Genomic DNA, 14,316 nt, shown 5'->3' on the forward strand with positions numbered 1-14,316 from the left:
TTTTGTTTTAGGTTGTTGGGTTTTTTGGGGGCGGGAAGGCTAGTGTTCGGGTTTTTTGCAAGAATTAATTGTCTCCATAGTAAGAAGGCAGTACATGGTTCTGGTGAATTCTTTGAGAGCTGTTATTTGGATATTCTTTGAATTAACAACTTGTGTTCCTCCCTCCCTCCCCTTTTATAGGACAAAAGGAGCAGCGTACTGTCTGTCATCTTTCTGTGCAAACTCGAGGCAATTTGTCATTCTTCATAAATAAGCAAGTGAAGTGTGTGGTGGTTGGCTCCCTGGTGACCACACACCGAACATTCAAAGGTTTACTACTACTGAACAGGAATTTCTTGTCTAAACCCATCATATATCCAAAGTACAGTGACTTCTGTCCCAGAGATTTGCCAGCAGCTTCAGAAAGCACTGTAAGTTCTTCAGCTAGAGGTGATAGTTAGGCATGGCAAGTGGGTATTTAGATGTCCTGAATTTTGCAAAACTGGTTTTGCATGCTGTTTTTTGAGATGACCAAGTGCAAGCAGACAGGTTTCAAAAGCACCAAGGCATTGTGCTTTTCAGAGTTGGTTGATTGGGTGGTTAGAAGAGGAGTCTGAAGATGCTCAGGTTTTTCTGCTATGTTGACATTGATACTAGTAGTGCACTTTAAACAGCTTTTAGGGTTGTTTTGTTTTTTTTTCCTTACTGGGGACATGTCTGTTCAGAAATAAGGCATAGTATGGAAAAGATACTGCAAAATAAATGTGTGTAGAGTAAACAAAACCTTCATTATGGCTTTTGAATCAGGATTGGGTGTGCATCTAGAGCAAACATAGAATCAAAAGCTTCCATGCCTTTCAGAGTTTTTTTGAGTCATAGTTTAGAGGGGTGGAGGACATTATGAAAATATATAAAATGAATGTGGATGGTTTGATCAACGTTAAGTAATCCATTATTCTTTTTTTCCCTGTCTGTTCTGTCAGGCACTGAATATGAATGAATACAATGAAGATCAAAAGAGAGCCATTGAGACAGCTTATGCCATGGTAAAGCAACATCCAGAGCTTCCCAAGATCTGCCTCATCCACGGACCACCTGGAACAGGGAAATCAAAAACTATTGTTGGACTTCTGTCTCGTGTTTTGAGAGAAGTGAGTGAATGTGATGTGATTGCCACGTGCTGGTGTTTGGTTTCCCAATGGGAGTCAATGATAGCTTAAGCTAAATGGAAGTGTAGTACTGGTAATTACTGGGGGTGTAATGCATTAAGCTGACTTAATTAAATCTGTACTGTATAGAGTGTAAAGGTGGAAATAATACCTTTTGGGCATTTTGGAAAACATTTACTTTATGGAACTTGTAAAATCAAGAAAACATGAACAATCAGTAGTATAAACACTAGTTAGGTTAAAAAAACCTTAATATTTTGATGTAATAAAGAATGTTATTTGGCCTGTCCCATTTAATGGTTTTCATACTACCATCCAGTATATTCAACAAGTACATCATTGTTGAAGGGAATTTCTGCAGATAGTATTAATACATTTGACTTGTTATGCAATGTAAGACATACCTTAAGAGATACTCAAGTTCAGTAGTCCTCATATTCTGCATGCTGATTAAGATAAGCATACAGTCTGGCTTTTAAATCACAAATGAAAACAATATAAATTTTGGTTTATTGTTAATTAATCTACAGAACACTAGGAATGAAAAGACAACTCAAAAAACAAATTCCAAGATCAAGCTAAACCGTTTTCTAGTTTGTGCACCATCAAATGCTGCTGTTGATGAACTCATGAAGAAGATCATTGTTACATTTAAGGAAAAATGCCAAAACAAGCAGGAGCCTTTGGGTATGTTTTATTTTAAAGTTCTGTTTGTATGTTAAATAGACAAAACCTGAAGGAGGAATTAGAACAGTTGATTGCGTATAATACTTGTATGCTACTCTAAGCAGCTTTATTCTCTTGCAGAATGTGACTGGTACATCCTTGTACTGTTACTAATTTTAATGCACTTTTCTAAAAAGTTTATTTTTTTTTTTAATTGCACTTTGGCTTTATATTGACATTGACCCTTTCATCATAGTTTAGTTTCACTACACAAGTTTGTTTAGTTTTATTGCACAAGTTTTTTTAGTTTCATTTCACAAGTACTCCTTAAAGATTTGAATGCAAGACTATTACCTTGATTTTGAATAAAATTGGAATTCGTTGATCATGCTAAACAGAGTGATAAAAATTTTGATGTGTCAGAGCCTCTCACATTTTTTCTCCTAGTTTGTGACTAATACAAAGTAGGTGAATTCTGAACAAGGCATCTAGTCTGTGGTAGGGAAAAAAAAATCTGCACTGAAACCAAATGTTAATTTGCTATTGACTTAACTGCGTTACTGATGGTAGTCAGTAATCTTCTCCCTTAGGAATTCTGTATGTTTTAGGTAAAGAAGCCTGAGAATAAGAAGTTATTCAAAATAACATTTTTAACTGTTAGTCACCACTAAAACATGGGCAACACTTTCTTAGAGTTTGGAATTACTGTATATTTTTGTAGATAGTTGTTGCAAACCCCTGAAAAGCAAAAAAGGAAGAGCCTTGTTTGATATCCATGATGCTTACATTTTTTTTTTCCCCCTCTCGTGCCAAAGTTCATAGATGATTGGAGCAATCTAAAAGTATTTTGACTCTGATTTTGTAAACAGGAAATTGTGGTGATATCAAATTAGTGCGACTTGGTGCTGAAAAAGCAATCAACAGTGAAGTGCGGGGATTTAGCCTGGATAAGCAAGTTGAACATAGAATGAGTAAGTAACGTGCAAATCAGACTTTTCCTCAGTCTTGTTTGAGCTTGATGTTTTGCACTTGGGACTATGTGTCCTTTAAGAAGGAAGATCTGGTAAAAGATTTTTCTGCAACAGTGCTTCATAAAGTATTATTTTTCTCAGTCTTAGGGCAAAAGTGTCAGTTTACATATGGCCTAAAATCTAAGCAAAAATGAAAAAATAAACAAGATGACTTCTTGTTTGTTTATGCTTGTTTTTCTTAAGAAAAGAAATGATAATAAATGAATGCTAAAGGCATCATTTTTAAGCGATGTGGCTGTGCAGCATTTGAGAGCTACAGTTGGAACCAAGTCTTATTGCCTTGTTTTTGCAAGATAAGACCTCGGTAGGAAAAGGGAAAATGTAATGGGAAATGAGTTTGTCCATTTCTTCTTAATAACTTAAGACGCATGACTGAGAGCAAGTGTTACTGTAACTTTTTTTTCTATTCTTCCTGTATGTTTTCCTTTGTTTTATTATAGAACGAAAGCCAGCTGACTGTGACCAGGATATTCAGAAGAAAAAAGCAGCACTGGATCAAAAGCTGGACATGCTGTCTCGTCAGCGTGCCATGCACAGATGTGAGAAGAGGGAGGTAGTAAGATAATAGTGTTTTTAATCCTGTTTGTGTTTTTTGTGTTCATAACTGAAAGCAAAGAGTGAAGAACTCTACCTTTTAATGCCATTTCTGAGTAGTAGCTGTCTATTCACCTGCTTTTTCAACTAATGGGAATGTTGGTTGGCACCATGAAAGGGAATGAGGAACTTTACATCAGGAATTTTTTTTTTATTAATACTAGTATTTTCAGTTGGTTGATCATGCCACTTCTTGGTCTCATTTTCAGTAGTCTTCATTTGGTTCTGTCATCAGTTAATTTTTAGTGTAACCATATTTATAAATCTTAATGATTTAATTTGATGATATACTTCAAAGCTCTGTTTTTGTTTAACTAGAAATAGTAAGATACATTGTGATCCGAGATTTGGGGATATGTGTTGCACTTAAAGTTTTCCAGTTTTTTGTCTAAAAATTTGGCATTTGTGCTCAAATTACAGATTTCTGATGGTAAACCGTTTTCTCAGTTGCACAGAAATGTAGGATGTAATATTGTGTGTTGCAAAGTCTAAATATGTTGACAACTTTCTAAGAAACTGATCAGCTGCTTCAGACACATTTGTTATTAAAAGACAGTCTGAACAAGTCTAAGTGTTTAGGAAATGGATTAGGGTATGGGAGGAAAAAGGTATATGGGAAGTGTGTGGTGTTAATTATTCCTGATATGTGATTTCTCTATTTTTTCCTCCCATCTAGAGTCAAATTTTAGATGATGAAATTGGCAGACTTTCAAAGGAGAGACAACAGCTTGCTTCTCAGCTAAAGGAGGTAGGAATTTATCTTTAAGGCAGCTCTTTAATAAACTTCAGCTAATGTATTTATATACTTGGTATCCTTTAATTGTACTGAAGATTTGTTTTTGATGTGGCTGGGAGTATTTATAAAGTAGTATGTAAATAGACAAATGTCGTAAGCTGAGTGAGTTATGGGCAGCCTGGTGTGAAATCTAGGTGTAGTCTGGCTATATATTGCAAAAAAAAAGGATGGGAATATTCACTCGTACAGTTAAGAGTGAATTTTAAACAAAATGCGGCATATTTGGCAAAGAAGGTAATAGAAAAGTGCACGTCTTTATGTGCTAGAATGTATCTTCACTATTCTCATGCCCCTTACAGTCTTCCTGGAACTGAGATACTTTTAAAATGTTTTGAAGTGAAGTAAAGCAACATCTAGAAGAATTTTTGTGTGTGCGGAGATAGATAGATCTTAAAGTAGAAATGGGCACTGATAGCAAAACTAGTAATTAAGGCTGAGTAGTACGAACCATGATATGAATGTTCATCTTAAGGGTCAGCATATATTCATTAATAATGGTCATGGAGGCTTGGAGTTACAGATGTGATGGTAAACTAAACTTTACTCACAGTTACTACATAGCTGTAGAGATAAAGGAATACTTCTTTCCAGTTTGCCACCTCAGTGACATTGATCTGGAATTGAAAGTGAAAGTAACGCTTCAGTTAAGTCAACTTGTGACTTTCATTTGTTATAACGGAGATTGTTTTATTGGGATGATGCATTATGCGTGATTTGTTTGGCAGTTAGATTTGTCCAGGCAGTTAAAATTGCTCTAAGTTAGTTCAAGAAGACCAAAAGAAAAGAGGAGACATGGTGTCCCGTTGTACTTGAAGGTTCGGGTGCATTCTCAGAAAGTACAGGCAGATATCATCTTGGAGTCGGACATCATCTGCTGCACACTGAGCACAAGTGGAGGAAGTCTGCTGGAATCTGCTTTTTGGCGGCAAAGACTTGTTCCTTTCAGCTGTGTCATTGTGGATGAGGTGAGTAAAGGTACTTAGAACTATAGCATGTTCCACCTCTAAGCTCTGCCTTGTTCTCTGCTTAGGCTACTTGTGATTGTTTGGCTGCTGGTGTCATGTATTGTGGGCTGACTGCTCCCTTGCCATTCTTTTAACTGATAACCAGCCTGTCCTGCTATGTAGAGCAGTGAGAAGAAAGAATAACTTTGAATTGCTTCTTTTTCTGACTTGTTTGGTGCTTTAATGGCAGACAGCATTTACTTAAAAATCATGGCTAAAGTGTGGTTCTTGCTGTAGAGATTTCTAGATGCTTGGGTTGTATTTGTATCTGTTTGGAGAGCTCTGCGTATTTAATAATAAAAGAAAAATCTGCTTGGACTTTTTTATTAGGGAAAAGACCTTCTTTTTCTCCTTAATTTTGTTTTATTTTGAAAGACTTAAAAAGCATTTGTCTAATTCTGGCTCTGTTACAGGAAATTTAACATATTTCCCTCCACTCCTTTGCTTACAACTTCTTTTTTTTTTTTTTTTTTCTTTTTCCCTGTTTACATATACAAAAGGCAGGGCAGTCCTGTGAGGTTGAAACACTGATTCCACTGGTGCATCGCTGTACTAAGCTTGTCCTTGTTGGAGATCCCAGACAGCTCCCTCCTACTGTAAAATCAATAGTAAGTGTTCAAATTGTATTTTTTTTTTTCATGCTATATAGTGGATATAGTATAAGAACAGTATTTGTAGAAAATACGCAAAAGGAAAAAAGACACTTTGATGTCAGATCAGGATATGTATCAGATAATAACTTTTGCCCTGCAAGCTTAGTCTCTGTTATGTGGAGACCATATCAATACTGCCTTCAGCCGTGTGAGCGCAACCTCTGTAGGCTTTCCTGGCGTAGTTGGCAGTGATGGATGCTCCGGTAAGAATAGCGGTGGCAGCGCAGACTTCAGTGCAACTCGGCCCCTGGTTTGTGATGGATGTTGTGTTGTGGCAGGCTCTGTTGTTGGATTATATGAGCTTCAGGCAGTGTCACGTTCCTTAAGGAATGGAGGATGAAGACTACCTGCTTGTATGGGGACCTCCTCGCCCTACAGATGTGTTCTAAAGGTCAAGCTACAAGAGTGCTTTCTTGTATCCAACAGTAAGGAGGGCTGTTTTAAGCAGCTGATAAAGAAAGGAGGGAAAACCAGACTGGCTTCTCTAGAAGGGTAAATTGTTGGGAGGCTGTGTGCTTGTTTAACAAGATCCCACCTGGAAGATCTTGCTTTTCCTTAATGTTGATGTTTTTACAATTTTACTATGTTGTGACTCATAAAGTTGTCTTGCTAAAGACTACACTGACAAAAATTCAGATTTATGCAGGTGATCTTTACTGAAATAAGAAGGCTAACACAACAAATAGAAAATTGAAGTGCAAGTAGTTGTTGTTTTGTCAGTGTCTTGGTTTTGGGTGGGATAAAGTTAATTTTTTTTCTTAGTAGCTAGAATAGTGCTGTGTTTTGGATTTCATATGGGATTTGCTATGAGAAGAATGCTGATAATACACTGATGTTTTCAGCTGTTGCTGAGAGATCAAGGACTTTCCAACTCCCCATGTCCTGCCTCTGTGCAGGTGCACAAGAAGCTGGGAGGGGGCAGAGCCAGAGCACCGGACCCCAATTAGCCAGTGAAATATTCCATATCATGTAACATCATGCTCGGTATATAAAGAAGGGTCAGCCAGGAAGGAGGTGGTTCTCTCTCACTTTTGGGATTGCGATTGTGGGATCTTGGTATTTTGGGATCATTGGGTGGGAACAGGCTGGGTATCGGTCAGCGGGTGGTGAGCAATCACTTTGTGCATTGCTCATTTGCACTTAATATTATTGTCTTGTTTTATTTCAATTATTAAACTGTTTTTTATCTCAACTTACAAGTCTCTCTTTGCCCCTCCAGTTCTCTCCCCCGTTCCCCACGCAGGGGAGTGTGAGCAAGCAGCTGCGTGGTGTTTGGCTGCTGGCCGGGTGCAAACCACAACAGTCAGTGATTTAGAAATTTAAAAGAAAACACCGAATAGTTTTAAGTCCGAAAAGCAAATTCCTGTTGTTAATTTGGGACCTGATTCCCCCGCAGTCCATCTTGTGTTTTCCCTCTGGCAGAAAGCTCAGGAATATGGCTACGGCCAGTCCCTGATGGCACGCCTGCACACGCACCTGGAGCAGCAAGTGCAGAGCAATGTTCTACGAAGCCTGCCGGTTGTGCAGCTGACTGTGCAGTACAGGATGCACCCTGACATCTGCCTCTTCCCATCCAATTATGTTTATGGCGGGACTCTAAAAACTGACAAGTGAGTAGAGGGTATTTCAAAGAAACCTTTTCATATCAGGATATTCTTTTGAGTCTAAAAATTCTTGAGGTTTTGTAGGGGGGAAGATGCTTAATGGGAGAAAACTTACATCTCATCTCTTGTTAGTGCTGGCTGTGATACGTAAGTTAACTAGATCACTTAAAATGGAGCATAGTTACTGCTTAGAGTTCATTTTCAGGCCTCAGTTTATGCAGGGAGCAGTGAAAATTAAGGAGTCTGGGGGGAAAAAGCTGAAAGTAGGTTGCTTGTATTTGATAACTATGGTGTAAATAAATGAAGTATCAGTTCTTAGAATTTCCGTATGGTTACCTAGTGATAAAAATGTGATTTACAGAGCAACAGAAGAGAACAGATGTTCTTCAGAGTGGCCATTCCAGCCCTACCTTATTTTTGACGTAGGAGACGGTCGCGAGGAGCGAGACAATGAGTGAGTCCTGCATTCTACTCAGCCAAATTTTAGATTTGCTGAGAATTAATTACCTGCGGAAGAGTTGTCTCCTCTCCTCTATTGTCCCAATATATATTGAGTAGCCAGAACTGCGTTTTCACCTCGATCTAATTTTACAAAAAAAGCAGATGTTAAATGTTTTTCTTTTTTTTTTTGTTTTGTTATAATGAGAAACTGGTTTTAATCCTAGATTGACTATGTGTTACATGCCAGTCAATGCCTACAATCTCTGCTAACTCTAGTAACAGTTTCAAAGTTCCTGATTTTTTTTATCAGTGACTTTCCTTTCACAGCTACATGCTGAGGTAATGCCCAGAAGGTGGCAGGCTCAGTCCTCCCCTTTGCCTATTCTGTAAGGAAAGCAAAATGTGAAGTGCAGCCTTTCACCACTAACGCTTCTCGGTGTTGTTAGCCTGGGCCTGCCTGCAAAGTTCTTTAAGCCTCTATGTGAAGCAGGCTGCAGAAGTTCAAGATCGAGGCTTTGACTTGCAATCCACCTACAAATTGGGCTGAAGCGCTGAATTTGAAAGAGCTGTCAAATGTATTTCTGTAATGTTTCCACTCTGTCTTGTTCAGCTCTTTTAGTAATCCTCAGGAAGTGAAGCTGGTGATGGAATTGATTAGAACAATTAAAGAAAAAAGGAAGGATCTCGGAGTTCGTCGCATTGGAATAATTACTCCCTACAGTGCACAGAAAAAGAAAATTCAAGAACAACTGGACAGAGTATTTAGGAATAATAGGTAAGGAAACCGTGAGTTTTCAAATGGAACTTGGCTCTTGCATGTCAGTCCTTTGTTTATCTTCTTAAAAAAATGGTAAAAACTCAAAACTTTTTTCTGTACGACTAAAATCTGTACTTTGTCATGCCTTTGAAGGGGACATACAAGCCTTTTGCTTAAAACAGGTATGGCCTCTTTGTACCATTTCGTAGTTATTACTTGTATACCTGCTTTTATTATATTGCTGTTCTGAATAAAGCTGATTTAAAAGAAAACCTAGAATTCCAAGCTACGTGGACCTGAACAGCTTTTCAGTAATGATGCTGGCCTCAGAAAAGTACGCTCAGCTTTAGGTTCATGCACTGAATCTTTTCGTACACTGAATCAGAAATTTACCTTGCGTTATTTTGTCAGATGATCATTAGGGATAGTGTTTTGGCTGTTTGCATCAGTCTGTTGCTTAAAAATTCAACTAACATAGTTTAACGGCTTGCTAATTAATTCTTTCTTCAACAGCCCAGGAGAAGTGGACACAGTGGATGCATTTCAGGGACGAGAGAAAGACTGCATCATAGTGACATGTGTCCGGGCAAACAGCACTAAAGGGTCAATTGGGTATGTTTCTTTTCAGTGATTTGCAAGTCCCATTTCCAGTGGCACACTAGATAGTTGTCATATTTTTAATATGACCAGTAAGAAAGTTATGGAAAACAAGTCACTACATCTAGCAAATTAAAGGGTATTGTAATACATGAATTAATGTTATTGGTTTGAGATCTCTGAACAAAAGGGACGTGGAAATGTTAAGTCTTGTGTTCTGCATTGCATGCTGATGAATCAGCATGCTGATGCATGGCTGCCTTAGCCTGTCACTGTTTCAGTTTGGTGGGATTGGTCTTGGAAACTTGGTTCTTTGTATTAGTATTGTAGTTATTTTTCTTGTAGCTTTTGATATATATATATATATATATATTTGTAACTTTCTGAATGCTGCTCTCTTAAAATGAAATCAGTTTTCTATGACTTGCTATCCTATTAATATAGCTGTCTGTAAAAGTATTGTTAACTAGTTATGTATGTTGCTAGGAATGTGATGCAGATGAGCTGGATCTTTGATTTGTGGATGAATGTTGTCTTCTTGAGTTAAGAGACTTACAGGAAGTCTTGACTTAATGTCGCAGATTTGATAATTTTATATGGGTTTTTCCTATCTGAAACAGAAGGAACTAGATACTGGGTGTGATATTTACCCCTAGAACACTACAGTGGTTGTTGATTTATTTCTGTAACTTACATATCGTTTTAGTTAAAAAATGATAGTGGAAACATGCTGCTTTGTAGTTCATTGGCTTTAAGTTAAACTACGGGAAGTCTGTTCACATAAACAGAAATCATTGTTTCTGTGTACAAGGTTTCACTAAGCTGCATATTCTCTGATACTAACTTTCTAATTGCTAGATAAAGGGCTTTTAATTGTGCTGATCCCTGCTACTTTGGGAAGAGAAAGGGTCCGAATCCTATAATGAACAACCATGATGCTTTCTGAAGATTTCTTAATCTGGTTGATTGAGTTTGGAAACTGAAGGCAGCTAGAACCTGCCAGTTCTTTTGGCTGACATGGGACTTAACCTCTACTTGTTCTTTTGAAAGAAAACTTTCCAGCTTACTGTGTTTTGGTAAATAAGCCCTAACAGAAGTCAACCTTTAGGAATACACTAAGCATTTGTTTGTTTAGGTTTCAGTACCTTGGTTTGTGATCCCACAACAACAGAGTAGACAGTTTTCATACTGCAAATACAGACTTTCTTCTGCAAGGATTTACTTTTACTCTTGAAACATGACAATGCAAAAGCCTTCCTTCATGTTCTTCCAGTGCAAGTCAACTTTAAAATAAAATACTCGTGTGCAGTGTTCAGTATTTCTGTAGAAATTTTTCCCATTAATCATGCCAAATATCATTAATCTACTTCAGTTCAAGTCAAAAAGAAGCTTTAAGTCTTGATAGGTGAAGTTGTCTTCTGCACTTTGAGAAACATTTAAGGAAGCAGTGGTTGGTATTAAGAGGAGATTTGTTCTAAGAAAGAAAATGTCAACGGCCAGAGTTGGGGAGAACTGGAATTCCCTGCAAGGAGTCAGAATGGTGAAAGAAAGAAAACACAATTAATGCAAAGCCCTTCACATAAGGCAGAGCTGCTGCAGTGGGATCTGGGAATGGGACATGAACTGCTGCTGCCTTTGTAACTGCTTCTGTTATGTTCATTTCACTGAAGTTGAATATTATCTCTCTTTCTTGTAACAAACCTTATGGAGGAAGTAGTTTAGGAGCTTAGTTTTGTCTTGTCCCCTAGGTTTCTGGCAAGTCTTCAGCGTCTGAACGTTACGATAACCCGAGCCAGATTCAGCCTCTTCATTCTTGGAAGACTGAAAACGCTTATGGTAGGTACAGTGTTAATCAGATGATCTCATGCGATCCACCCTTTCAGGTTAAATCAGGGTTGGGAAAGTGAAAACTATCCTCAAACAGCTCCAGTCAATAAAAGGGGACCCTTTTCTAGTGTATTGTTTAATTAGTACAATCCAGGCCTCTGAAAGTGTTCTCTTTGAAAGCTTTGACTGTAACTGTCATAAAAGCTTTAAAAAAACAAATATCTATTTTCCTTGCTTCCAAGAAGTAAAGTTAAAAATTACTCTCACAATATTTTCAGTAACTAAATTGTAACACAGTCCTTTACAATTCAAGTGTGGGGGTTGTAAAAAAAAAAAAAATCTTCTTTCTACTAGTAAGATAGGATGATGGCAGAGATACTTTCCTGCTTGATCCTTACTGTTCCTCCAGCTCCAGCTATTGCAGTTGTCACTGGAGGTTTGAGCAAGGAAAATTATTTTAAAAAGCCAAACCACCCCAAAACATTCCCCTGATTTTCAGATCGTTGGTTTTGACACTACTTTGTAGTCACATGGTTTCTGAGGATGCTCTTTGCTTGTACTCTCTGAAACAGGTGTTTCTGGAGCAGAACTACATACCTGGGGGACTGTAAAGGCCTGCTGAATGTGTAGGGAGTGCTCTTGGATAGCTTTAATGTCTTACAGTACTTGATTTTCATTTTTTCCATGGGTGTGGGGGTGTTAGCTATACCACTAGAGGGCATTGAAGCCACGTTTCTGTTCCACTCCCTGTATGAGAGAACTCTTCAGGCCTTCATAAATATAGGAATTGTCATTTTAAGTAGTAGCTCACTGATGGTTGAAAGTACCTTCCCTGTGTTACAGCAGCCAGAGTGCCTATTGCTGTTTTGCAAGTGAAACATAAGATTCTTCCATTCCAGAAGGAACATAGCAGTGGTTTCCATGACAGTTGTGTCAGGTACCTTGATTAAAGGGGTTTTGCATCCTCTGACACTTCTATCCGTTTGTGTTGATTTCTTTCTGATAACTGTGTTCTTTTTTGGGGGGGTGTCTTTTTTTCTTTCTTTAAAGGAAAATAAAGACTGGAATCAGCTGATTCAGGATGCTCAGAAAAGAGGTGCCATTATCAAGACATCAGAAAAAAACTACAGGAAAGATGCCGTTAAGATTTTGAAGCTCAAGGCAACAGTACACCCCCCAACCAAAGCAGGGACAAAGCCATCTCCTCTGCAGTCTGGTCCTTCTAGTAGCAAGAAGGGTGAGCATGCCAAGCCAGGGGAGGCCAGCAGCCCATGCTCGCTCGCTGCTGGCGCTGGCTGTGCGGCGTCGCAAGGAAGCAGAGAGCCCCAGGGCACTCAGGCTGCAAACTCCAGGAGAGGCAGCGCCTCTGCACCCAGGGAGGCTGCAGCGCTTCCTGCTGATAAAGAAAAACTGCGGGACCCAAGGCTGGCAAGCATGGCTAGTAGAACTGAAGCAAAAGGGAAGGAGCAGGCTTCAAAAGACACCAGTCGGTCAGCCCAGAGCAATCCGGGATCATTGTCACAGCAAGGCCTCAGTGTCCCTTCGGCTGCCAGGGATCAGATTTCCAGAACAGAAACTTCTAAGAAGCCCGGGCAAACAACGGGACAATGCGACGTTCCTTCCACATCGCCTCATGCAGCTTGGCATGAGGGTGACTGGGGAGCTGCTGTATTGAGAAGCAGCTCAAGAGCCCACAGTGAAGGAGGTCAAAGTTATAGCAGTAAGTGGAACAAAGACTATCATGTTTTAACGACAAAAACATCAGAGGAATCACCAGAGAACACAGAATCAAACAGGGCTAAGCGAAGAAAGACCTCTCACTGACTTTAGTATTGGCTCATTACTGAAAATCTATTCACGGATTTCTGTCTAGCAAGGACTGTATTTTAAATTATTTAGTACACCTGGAACTCCCTTATATTGATACCACTACTATCAGGAGATCCCTCTCTCTCCCATCCCATCCCTGATTGTGAAGGGGACTTTATATGTGACGGTTGATAGTTTTGAGTTTTTGAAAAGAAAGGCTGGGTAGCTGCATTGCTTGGAAGAGCAGTGAATTTTGTAATCTAGGAAGTTAAGGCTGTAGATGTTTAATGATGTATATTTGTACAGTATACAAAATTATTTTAAGTTTAATTTGGCAGATATATAGCTTCTTGTTTCCTTGTGCAAATGCTGATTTCTTAGGGATGTAATTTTTTTATGAACCAAAGCAAAAAAAACCCCAGCAACCCCTTCCAAAGAAAAATAAAAAAAAAAACCTCAAATCCAGAAAACAACCAGACTTCTTTTTCCATTTGCACTAGTAAGTCTAATTTATTTGATAGCAGAGACTGAATCTTGAAAATGTGGTAGCAGTGATTCTTCCTCATGCTCCACTAGTGCCTCAGGAAAGACTGAAGGCAGATGTACGCTGGCTGAATGGAGAGAATTCTACCTATTTTGTATATTTTACTGCTTGTTCTTAGAGGAACAGAAGAGCTTTTGTTTATACAAATGTGCCTTGAGTTTTGCTCTTGCTGCTGTTTCATCAGTTGGAATCCTTTTCTTGTTGCAGTGGCAACACAAACTGCAGGTTAAAGCCTACGAGGTCTGTTTGGTCCCAGTGAGTCAATGTGATGAATAATCAACAGCACTGTGGAATCTTAGTCAAAGGTCTAGTTAACACTTATTGGTAATGACACTTGAGTTTCTTTTGTTTAGAGCTTTTGGAGATCTACAGAGATAAAAAGGGCGAGCAGTTCATTCTAGGTGTTATTACTGGGTTCTTTCTACTGTGTTGATGAAGAATTATATAACCAGTAAAATGGGGTGTGGGGAAAAAATGAACTATTTCTATGAAAGCCTTCCTTTCGTCATAACATTTCACAATAAAAGTAGAATTATTTCCACTAAGCATGCCTTTGGGTCACTGTGAAGTATCATTTTCTTTTTCTAGAGTATGTGTCTGCCTCAGGGAGGTGAAGAGCAACATTTCATGTGCACAGAGTTTTGCACGGAGATAGACTAGCACGCTTCTGCCTTGCTGTGCTAAAACAAGTTGGGTGTATTGTGAGTGGGCCAGGTTGCCATCTGCATGCATCTGTGATAAAATACAGCGTGCTACGGGGCGGGCAGTGCCCTGCTGTCCCTCGCTACTTGACGTGCTTAACTAGTGTAAAGGCAGTGGCTTTCCTGAAGCAAAGGAGCTGCTAG

At 38.9% G+C, this 14,316-nt stretch overlaps 1 protein-coding gene across 9 annotated transcripts in view; it reads left to right on the top strand.

Moving 5' to 3' along the window:
* SETX (senataxin) overlaps positions 1 to 14,016 on the top strand; it is a 32,082-nt gene extending 18,066 nt beyond the window's left edge. For 4 of the 9 annotated variants that reach the window (XM_042786625.1, XM_042786623.1, XM_042786624.1 and 1 more), the window contains 14 exons: positions 181 to 410; positions 963 to 1,130; positions 1,679 to 1,835; positions 2,684 to 2,785; positions 3,286 to 3,401; positions 4,116 to 4,187; positions 5,051 to 5,200; positions 5,740 to 5,847; positions 7,315 to 7,502; positions 7,858 to 7,950; positions 8,548 to 8,712; positions 9,208 to 9,306; positions 11,040 to 11,127; positions 12,169 to 14,016. In XM_042786625.1, coding sequence (XP_042642559.1) covers positions 181 to 410; positions 963 to 1,130; positions 1,679 to 1,835; positions 2,684 to 2,785; positions 3,286 to 3,401; positions 4,116 to 4,187; positions 5,051 to 5,200; positions 5,740 to 5,847; positions 7,315 to 7,502; positions 7,858 to 7,950; positions 8,548 to 8,712; positions 9,208 to 9,306; positions 11,040 to 11,127; positions 12,169 to 12,942 — 2,510 coding nt within the window. In that variant the 3' untranslated portion in view covers positions 12,943 to 14,016. The other 5 variants (XM_042786626.1, XM_033011989.2, XM_042786629.1 and 2 more) reach the window with 5 other exon arrangements.
* Positions 14,017 to 14,316: the final 300 nt, after the last annotated feature.

Source organism: Tyto alba, unplaced genomic scaffold (assembly GCF_018691265.1).
Source record: "Tyto alba isolate M040663 unplaced genomic scaffold, T.alba_DEE_v4.0 Super-Scaffold_11, whole genome shotgun sequence".
Lineage (NCBI taxonomy): Eukaryota > Metazoa > Chordata > Aves > Strigiformes > Tytonidae > Tyto > Tyto alba.